General features: G+C 41.0%; 1 protein-coding gene across 2 annotated transcripts; it reads left to right on the top strand.

Annotated features, from left to right (window-relative positions):
- The first annotated feature begins 3,080 nt into the window (after positions 1–3,080).
- On the top strand, positions 3,081–8,611 carry LOC129176547 (histamine H3 receptor). Of its 2 annotated transcripts, XM_054766671.1 has the most exons (4): positions 3,081–3,455; positions 3,862–4,028; positions 6,935–7,530; positions 7,606–8,611. In XM_054766671.1, exons 1-4 carry the CDS (start codon positions 3,212–3,214, stop codon positions 7,691–7,693), a joined length of 1,095 nt encoding a protein of 364 aa, XP_054622646.1. In that variant the 5' UTR covers positions 3,081–3,211; the 3' UTR covers positions 7,694–8,611. The 2 variants fall into 2 exon arrangements, with proteins under 2 accessions (XP_054622646.1, XP_054622645.1); XM_054766670.1 differs by having other exon boundaries at positions 6,935–8,611.
- The last annotated feature ends 1,480 nt before the right edge of the window (positions 8,612–10,091 follow it).

The raw sequence follows: 10,091 nt of genomic DNA, 5'->3' as shown, positions 1-10,091 counted from the left end.
GCTGAGGGAGAATGTGCCTGGGATTCAAATATGAAGTCTTTGTGAATGGGTTTCAGCAGGGAATATGAGTGAGAGACTTCTCAATGGGTGGATCATCTCAGTTATTCACAAGACAAACAGGGTAGGAAATTGCAAGTCCTTATCTCAGAGTACAAAACCCATCTAATAATATGAATTGCTGCTGTAAACTCTCTGTGCAACCAGGTGCAGGGCAAAATCATTGTGGCGACATCTGTAATTAACTCATGTTTCCATGGTGTCTTTCGACTATGCACAGCAATCGCTGTGTGGTCTAGTGATCACTGAAAATTAGGTCATATAAAAGGTTACTGCGTGACCAAATAAAAAGGAAGGTCATTATTTTCTTGCAGTCTATGTAATACCACCAAATATGCTGCCTCACATGGCTACAGTACATAATAAATCAAGTATGCATGGGAAGAATGCAGATTTTCACCGACTTTATTCTAATGAAGTCACTAAAATAAAAAAAAAGGACAAAAAACATTTGCATATAATTAATTACAATCGGGTGTTGAATTCAAAGTCATTGGATTGGAAATTACATGGAAGTTTAATAAGTCACAAAATAATGAAAATATTGACTCATTATGTCATAATAATCAAGAATATAATTGTTCGCTTTGAACTGTTGAACTGTTGAACTAAAATTTGGACTAGGAGCTACTAGTTACAGGCAGGCATAGCCGAGGACAGCTATTTGGGGGCTTGTGTCCATGCCTGTATCAATGGATCTAAATAGCATTAGCTCTCGCTAGCGTTACTAGCTAGCTGATCACTGAAACTGAAATATTTTCAACACACATGTAACACACGTACATTATAGCGATCTGATTTATCTTATTTATTATGTAATGTGCAAAACTATCACAAGAACAAAAATGAAGACTCATTCCCTCGCCATTCAGGGGCTCAAAAATAGACGGCATACTTGAGTGGTTAAAGATAGAAAATGCTGTGTAACGGTGTAAGACTGCATGCAAATTCATAGAATCTTTTTTTTTTTTCTTTCAGTCGATCGGGAAGCACGTACATGGCAGGAGCTCTGTTGAAGATAATGGAAATTTGAACTATTTGGCGCTATCCTGACTACACTTTACAAACACAACATCCCCCAACCTTAAGTTGAATAGGCGAGAGGTACAGATTCCTTCAAATAAACTAGTTACAAGTGTTGATAGCTGCTAGCAAGTCAAGCTAACTGGCTAACTGCCAGTTAGCGGATGCCTTACAACAATGTCAAACACAAAGCAAAATGACACTGGCCCTGGAATTACAGACTCAAAACCAGAAACAGGGTCAGTCAGGCTGTTGCATGAGAAGGACGACTTCGAAGATATTCTCAAGAGACGTGATTTGATATTACAAGCCTTGGGGAAGGAGAAGAATGAGACACAAGAGCGTACTGTATCACGAATAGAGCGAGAAATCGCATGTGTGCAATCACAACCAATACAAGAATCTACAAAAACAAGTAAGGACATACGTTTCTGGAAGTAGACATCAAATATAAATACAATAGCCTCTGTCAAATGATTATGGATGTCCATGATGATGTCACAAACATTATGGAAGAACATAGAGCACTGAGCAAGGATACCAAAGCACTAAGAAAAGAAATCAAGTTGCTCTTAAGGAGGTTAAAACCCCTATAGAAGTAAACAAAGAATTACGTAATGATATCAAGATTCTGAAGGACAATATTAAAGAATTATTGGATGACAATGCTGCCTTGTGCGCTGCCTTTAAGGAAGCTAAAAACCCTAGGGAAGAAAATAGAGCATTATGCAAGGATGTTAGGGCTCTGCAGGATGATACCAAGGCATTATTGGAAGACAATGCGGTCTTGTACGCTCCTCTTAAGGAGGCTATAAAACCTATGGAAGCTGGCTTGTGCTCTGCTCTTAAGAAGGTAAAAAAAAAACCTATGGAGGAAAATAGAGCATTATGCAATGATATCAACATTCTACAGGATGATATCAAGGCACTATTGAAGGATAATGCTGCCTTTCGCTCCACCCTTTAGGAAGAGAAAGAAGCAAAGGAAAATATCACTAAGCAAATGAAAAACTTAATTGATGAGATGGATTAGACTGCGCAAATGAACGATTTGATCCTCACAGGATCATAATCTTTTTTCCTTGCAAATCTGTTTTTTGTTAGCAAATCTTTTTTTGTTTGATTGGATACAAAAATACACCGTTTTCTCTCCATACGGACCTTCGCTGTGAAAAAAATTGCATAAACGGACCTTAACTGAAGACCCCTATTCTAAATCAAACAGCCTATAAGCAGTAGAATCATTCCTGTTGACCTTCCATCCAGGGTCGCTTGGGTATGCTGAGTTCGGGCGAGAGGCGGGGTACACTCTGGACTGCGTGGGAGGAAACCAGAGTATCCGGAGAAAACCCACGCACGCACGGGGAGAACGTGCAAACTCCACACAGAGATGCCCAAACGGAAGTTCAAACCAAGGTCTTCCCGATCTCCTGACTGTGTGGCCAACATGCTAACCACTCAGCCTCTGTGCTGTTGAACTTATACTCTATTATTCTGAATAGCAAGGCAATGTAATTTATAATAAATAAATCAACACGATTAAATAAAGATTGAAAATTATAAGAATGTGTGATTCCTATTGAACAGAAAAGGCTTTGATTTTTTTAAAATATAAATACAAACAAATAAAAGGTGTAATTTACAGGGAACTTTCACCAGGGAGTCCCTCATAATGTCTGTCCAAGTATGTGTGTGAAACTTGCTTTATCTTAATTCACTGCACACTTATAAAACACACAACATAATAATATTTAAATATCTTTAAAACGATGATTGTATCGAAAAGACAATACAAAGCTATTTGAAGCAGAACTATTTTTGGTTGGACGTAATTTGTTGATGGTCCCTTATTGAAATGCCTTGGGGTATGAGGTGGGAGCCTGACTGTTTCCTGACAGCCCACATTGGCTGATGTTGCCGCTCAGGCTTGCTGTACTCGATGGGCACATGTGGACATAAAACCAAGGTAAAATCTATTTTGCTTCATGAGTGTGCCTCATTTGGGAAGGACTTAGACGTTCTTTTAGGAATGTGTGGAAACAGCGTCCATTCCCGGAGGCACCTGTTGCCGCCTCACAAGTGTCATCAGTTGTGACGACGGAACAAGAAGCATCACTCCAGCGTGGACCACATGGAGGAGCACACTGAGGCTAACTCCAGCGGGCATCACTTTGACGATGGCCCAGCCAGAATACAAAGCAGCTTTGTGTTCTCCAGACCGGTTTTTGCCATTTTAATGGTGATGATGGTGACTTTGGTGGTGGTGACAGTTTTGGGGAACGCACTTGTCATGTTTGCCTTTAAAATGGACAAGAGTCTGCGGAGACAATGTAATTACTACTTCCTGAATTTGGCAATATCTGACTTTCTTGTGGGTAAGTAAATGTCTTTATGGGGCCATCAAATAGTGCAAATTACAAAATGAATGCAACAAAGCAAACTCAAAATTGTGACTGAGTCATCCTGTAACTGTATATCTACTTTAAACTAGCTGCTGGATGTATGGTTAATAAAAACAGTACAGTATATACTCATTACATGATTATTAATTTCCTCCAGGTACTCCATCCACATCCCAAAAACATCCATGTTAGACTAATAGACTAATTTGATTAATATCTTTCAATACAATATCATTTTTAAAATGTACTTTCCAAAGGCACAAATTTTACTGGATCTCATCAGTTTCTAGAAGTGGTTACTGAAGCATCATTTTTTTCAACTGGAGGATTGTGTTACTTTTGCACAAATGTGAATCACCTGTTGCACTGCTGCATTTAGGAGCGTTCTGTATCCCGGTCTACATCCCCTACATCCTGACTGGAAGGTGGACACTGGGCAGAGGACTGTGTAAGCTGTGGCTGGTCATGGACTACCTGCTTTGCTCCGCATCCGTCTTCAGCATCGTCCTCATCAGCTATGACCGCTTCCTGTCAGTCACCAGAGCGGTGAGTGCTCACCTGCCCCCTATCTATTTAGCGGCCCTTTGGTATAGTCGCAGGAGGCCTTTGGGAGAACATGCAAGTATGTCATATAAAACAATTTAAAAAAAACAACAGATTCAGAATTGTTTGCATTTAATTTGCATGACAAAGTAAAAATATAGTAATACCTCAAACATTGAAAGCTGTATGCTAATGTTTTACAGTTTGAAAATCAACCGAAATATATCTTTGTGACACTATCACAGTAACAGTGACAGAAAAGAGGAAAAGTGTGACAATAACGGTAGAACATAAGGAAACATTTGTCATGGCAGTACTGTAGCAGCAAAAGTGTTTTTGTCTTATGTGAAGAGTCTCACCTTCCAGGCACACGCTGTAATCCTCTCTCTGCCATGGTCATAAACAGAGTAAACAGTGTTTACATGCGCGGAAGTCTCCAGGCGACAGCGTGCAGTGATACGACGGGAGAGAAAGTAACGCTGAGCGATTGTGAGGTCTGATTTTTTTGAGGAGACATTTTTGTGATGAATTAGTCTTTTGAACGCATATTTTTTTGAGAAGCCAAAGTCTTTACGTAAGTGGCCCCGCCAACTAACCGGAACTACAGTACGTACATTCCTCATCACCGAAATCTGACCAGAACTCGGCAAACGGGACGAAGTGGGGGGTAAGTTACTGTTGATGCACTACATTGCTGATGGAGATGTCATACAACTTCATGTCAAAAAATCCTAACTATCCCTTTAAGGAAGCTAAAAAACATGATGTATAAACTCTTCTCAGTGCGTTGAATCAATCGCAACTAGACTGCTGTCTTAGAAGACATTTTGACATCTTATTCTAGCAGACTTCATCAGTTCACGCACACAACTAGAAAGGACAGCTCTAGTCTTATGGGACTGAGAGGATCTTTAGGTCTGCGACACCACCAATTTCCCACATACAGAGCTGTACTTTCATCCCTTCCTAAGCAATTCACTCATTTAGCCGCTAACAAATACGTATCAAACACAACACAGCCATTTTTGCCTTTCCGGTGCCTCCATGACCATTGTTACAACCTAACGCAATATTAAGGAGGGGAACGACTGTCGTTGGCTGCCACAGGTCTCATTCCACTGTGTCTTAACAATTGTTGTTCTGCATCCCCAAAACGGTGAAACCATTCTCGGTTGGGGCGTATCTCTACCTTGGAGGATACATACAGTACTTGGGTCCTACACCGTCCTCTCAGAGGAGATCTGTCCTATCATGAGCATGAACTGATGAAGGCTGCTCGGATAAGAGGAGAAACGTCTAACACAACATGAACTGTCCAGTTACAATCGAATCAACTCCCTGAGAATACAGTGATCTGGATGAAAGAGAACGTTCACATGGATGTATAAAGTTGACGAGCATCCACTATTAAACTGCCAAATTATCTTTTTATACTTGAATGACAGTTAACGCAAAAATGCACAATGCATAGTCATCTGCCTTCATGCAAGTCTCCTATACTTCCTAAAATGCTCCACCTCATGAAGTGTTTAAATAGTTTAATTATACCAAGGTTAGCTTATTTTTTACAAATGTATGATGGTTAAGTACCATATGTTACTTTATTATAATAATTCAAGGTGTGTACAGTTTGACTCTGGGACAGATATTGTCCAAATACCAATTGTAAAGGATTGTGATCAACTTGTAAGGTCTGACTGTATTCAAGAGATGGCCTTGTAAGCATCTGTGGCTTCTTTCCTGACTAGTGAGTGTTCCAGGTCACTGGTTGGGGTGGCAGTACACTCGGCTTCTCCCAAACGTCCCCATCTGCACAGGTTAATCATGGCTGACCTAGGTCAGCCCTGTGCCACACCCGAATGATTTCCTGTCTCTGGAAAAACAGAAAAAACAATACTGTGCTAAAATGTTCTTTCTAAAACTCTCCACATCCCCACTGAAGTGCTCATCCTGCACACGTGTTGCTAACTTAAAAGTGGGACGGGGTTCGGCGTGGTAGACAAAGGCAGCGTTCTCTGTCCTTTCACAAGAAAACACTTTACATCAGAGCGATGAAAACAAATACCCACAAAAAGAGAGCGACAGAGTGCGAGATGCTCTTCTTTAATTAGCCAGCTTTGATCATTGAAGTCTTCCTCAATGATCCTGCTAACATAGAGATCAATCGTGGCAGGAGCGGACCACTGGCAGGCCTAACAGCATTTGTCTTAAAAGCCTTTCTCTCTGAACACTGACAGACAAAATGTTGTCAGCAGTGACATGACAAAAGTGTGTCTTTGAAAGAAACGAAAAAAAGGAAGTCAAATTAGATGCAGAGGGTGGGGTTGAGAGGTTAGGACATAGCTAACTGGTTGCTACAAGGGAAGAGTTTGATTTATGTTAGACAATTCTTATTCATCTTTAAGCAGAATTATTTAGTACTTATTCTGTTGTTGCTACAGACATTATTGTCAATATTGGTGGATTGGATCATTGAAGTCTTATCAATAACAAGGAGGAGAAAAGTAGCATATAAAAGAACAAAGTCAGCCAACGTGGTGGCCAACATGGCAGGCCACTCCATTCATTTGTGTTGGTATAGTCTCTAATAAACACTGCTTTGGGGCGGCAAATGTTGTACAAGTGTTGTCATCTTACATAGAGTTCCGGAAGCTCAAAACAAGAGTCAGTAGTAACAGCAGATTTTAGATGGTGCAACACACATACTGTGCTGTGCTGATCATCCCAAAAATGCATGTTCCTTACTAAACGGGCATTATTTAAACGTCTTTCAAACAATGTAAAAATGTATTAACAAGAAACATCTACAGTACAGATCACAATTACAGAGTTAAATACGGTGTTATAGCTCCACTTGCTTGTTAATGAATTTGTACTTGTAAACTGAGCTTTACGCTTGTTTACTGCAGGTGAGTTATCGGGCCAGACAGGGCATGTCTCATCTAGCCATTATCAAGATGATTGCTGTGTGGGCCCTAGCCTTTGTCCTCTACGGCCCCGCCATCATCTTCTGGGAGCTAGTGGCGGGCCAAAGCCGGGTGCCAGAGGATGAGTGCTTCGCAGAGTTCTATCATTCCTGGTACTTCCTGCTGTGCGCCTCCATGCTGGAGTTTTTCTCTCCTTTCATCTCGGTGGCTTTCTTCAACCTCAGCATTTATCTTAACATACGCCAGAGGAGGCTCCGCTGTCGGGAGGCTCAGCTCAACCTTCAGCTGGCTGAACCCATGTCCACTCAGGGGGAAGGTATTCCCTTGTCCCACACTTGGGGGTTGGGGGGGAAGCTGGGTATGCGAGGCTCCGTACACTCCCCGGCTTCCTCTCCCAATTTGGGCAAAATGGATCTATCGAGCAGCAGGGTGGCCCAGCCTAACCGTCTGTCCAGAGATAAGAAAATTGCAAAATCCCTGGCCATCATTGTATGTGTGTTTGCCATCTGCTGGGCACCGTACACCCTACTGATGATCATCCGCGCTGCCTGCAGAGGGCAATGCATCCCGCATCACTGGTATGAGGTCACCTTCTGGCTCCTGTGGCTCAACTCTGCTATTAACCCCTTCCTCTACCCACTGTGTCACAGCAGCTTCCGCAGGGCCTTTGCTAGGATTCTATGCCCAAAGCAGCGTCGTACAACTTCTCCTCCTTTATCTGTCCTTCGAGCTGGCCAGTGACCATCAGATATTCCAGTTGATAGCTAAAAACTACGAAGTATTAGAACACATCATCTCTGTTCTAACATAATGCTCTATATTGTGCGTGCGTGTGTGTGTGACTGTTAGTAAATCAAGTATTTCCATTCAAAATAATGTTTTTCATACTGATGCTTTTACACACAATAAATGTCTAGAAAATGAATGAATGAACGTTTTTGATGTCGCAAACTTTTAACTGTAGCTGTAAACTTTTTAGACAAAGTCATCGTTGATTGTATATTATAACTGTACTTGCATAAAGGATCAAGTTGCTGTCACTGTGACGTTGCCATTAAGTACAAGTCAATGGAAAATACATACATGAAGCTATCATTGTCATAAAATGTATTTTCCTCTCTTGCCTTTGCCATTATTACTCTTATAATGGACTATAATATACAGTATAAACTGAATGAATCATAAAATACAGAACTGTTGTACTGCAAAAAAATCCCTAATGATAAAATGCATAAAAAGAGCAAAACATGTTTACAAGTGCTGTACCACTCAACTGTGATATGAGGGTGTGTGTTCGTACCTGTGCCACTAGATGTCGCCATTTATCTTTGAAGCTCCAACCATGAGAAAAACTCCACAGCTTCAAAGTTTTCTCGTTGACCCAAATTGCTCTCTCACTGCAGTGTGTGTGTGTGTTTGAATTAATACTTAAATGCAAAGCAGTAAGTCTCTGCACCAACTTTGTGAGTGATTTTAGCTCCAGGCAGGCAATATACCCTAATAATCCTTGGAAATAAAAGATTTTACATGTACTTTTACTGTCGTGTTGTTTACATATAACAGTCATTTAATGAGTACTGTTATAGACTTTAAATGTTATCTTGGTTGTACAAAGCAATGGAGAGAAAAATGATTGACTATTGAGTAAATCTATTTATTTTTGTGAGAAATGTAGCCCCTTGAGCGTCTGTATGCATGATTTTAAATAAATGAATATTGTTCTACGCTTAGATTGTGAGTTTGACATACTTATGTTTGTAATTATTTGGTTTGATAAATTCCAGGATTTTGTTGTGGAGCGGCATCATGTTAGATTGCGGGGGTTACATTTGCAGGTGCCAGGGTCCCACCAGGGACTCCCATTGTTCAAATTGTCATTGCTGCTCGTGAGCGCATCTGGGCCCATGGTCAGGTGCAGAGACGACAGGCACAGCTGCACGGACCAGTCTATTGCCCCTCTCCCTGTCTTGGGGGTGTGGACTGACCCACACTTCTGACCAAGGCAGAGGTGGGGGGTGGGTGGTTGCAAAGCCATTTCCCTAGAGGTGACAGTCCTGCATTCATCAGAAGAATGGAGAGCCTGGGTTTAGTCCTCGTGTGTGTACAGTATAACTGCGTGATGGCGAGGGCCACTTGCACTGTGTGCAGTTATACGAGTAGGATAGCTGCTATTGATTTTGATGATAGATTGAAATGTCATGGCATGTGTGTGCCACAGCGATAGGTTACGACAGGCTATATCCAGGAGGTGGAGCATGGTGGAAAACACAGATGAAAGGTGTTAATCTGGTAAACATGCATACCTGTGTATGTGTCTGTATATAAATTAGTCCCAATTAACACCGTATGTGTCAATGACTTTATTGCGGGGTGGGATGTCTGTATCTAAGAGGTGGAAACTCCAACGGAGAGCACCTGTACACAAGTTTATAGAGCTGCATAAGAAGAGATGCCAGAAACCCCCGTGAGGATATCTAAACCACAGATGTCCCAAATATATTAAAATACCGTATGCACCGAAATACACACAAAACAGTGTTTTTTTCCTTTGAAAAGAGAAAAAGACGGTTATCCTATACTGAGGGGGTCCCAACCAGCGGGCCCTGTACTGGTCCGTGCGCAATGATTAAAAAAAAGACTCTTTAAAAAAAATAATTTTGTATATAACTTAATAAAACGTAATCTAAATGTAAATGCATATACATTTGGGGAAATAATGACCTTTTTTTTGGTAAAATATATCGTTAGAAATACAACAGTTTGTCCATGTTTATTTTGTTTTGCTTCATTGTGTTGGCAACCCTTACCACTTTATTTGATGGTCCTTGAACGCAAAATAGTTGTGTGTGTGTGCTAACTTAATAGAGAGACGTATACTGTATTTTTCCCATTCTCCTTTCACCTCATATATGTTCCCAAATGCTGATACTGTGTGGGAATGCATAAAGGTAAGGTTTCATTTGTTCGGTGCACAAACTCAAGTTAATTAATGCTAGCACACTGCCTGTCACCCACACACCAAACAAACAACACTATCATTTTCTGAATGACAAACATACTCTAGGCTTGTACTGATGGTGAGTCTGTATTCATTTTGTACTTTTAATTTGTCCCTCACACGCGCACACACGCACACACC

This window comes from Dunckerocampus dactyliophorus, chromosome 2 (assembly GCF_027744805.1).
Source record: "Dunckerocampus dactyliophorus isolate RoL2022-P2 chromosome 2, RoL_Ddac_1.1, whole genome shotgun sequence".
Lineage (NCBI taxonomy): Eukaryota > Metazoa > Chordata > Actinopteri > Syngnathiformes > Syngnathidae > Dunckerocampus > Dunckerocampus dactyliophorus.
This window is presented reverse-complemented; position numbering and strand designations above follow the sequence as displayed.

Excerpts from the sequence above, each read along its gene's own strand:
- LOC129176547 (XM_054766670.1), top strand. The coding sequence starts at position 3,212 with ATGGAGGAGCACACTGAGGCTAACTCCAGCGGGCATCACTTTGACGAT. Across the intron at positions 3,456-3,861 it reads AATATCTGACTTTCTTGTGG|GAGCGTTCTGTATCCCGGTC; the intron begins GTAAGTAAATGT and ends TGCTGCATTTAG. Across the intron at positions 4,029-6,934 it reads TCCTGTCAGTCACCAGAGCG|GTGAGTTATCGGGCCAGACA; the intron begins GTGAGTGCTCAC and ends TGTTTACTGCAG.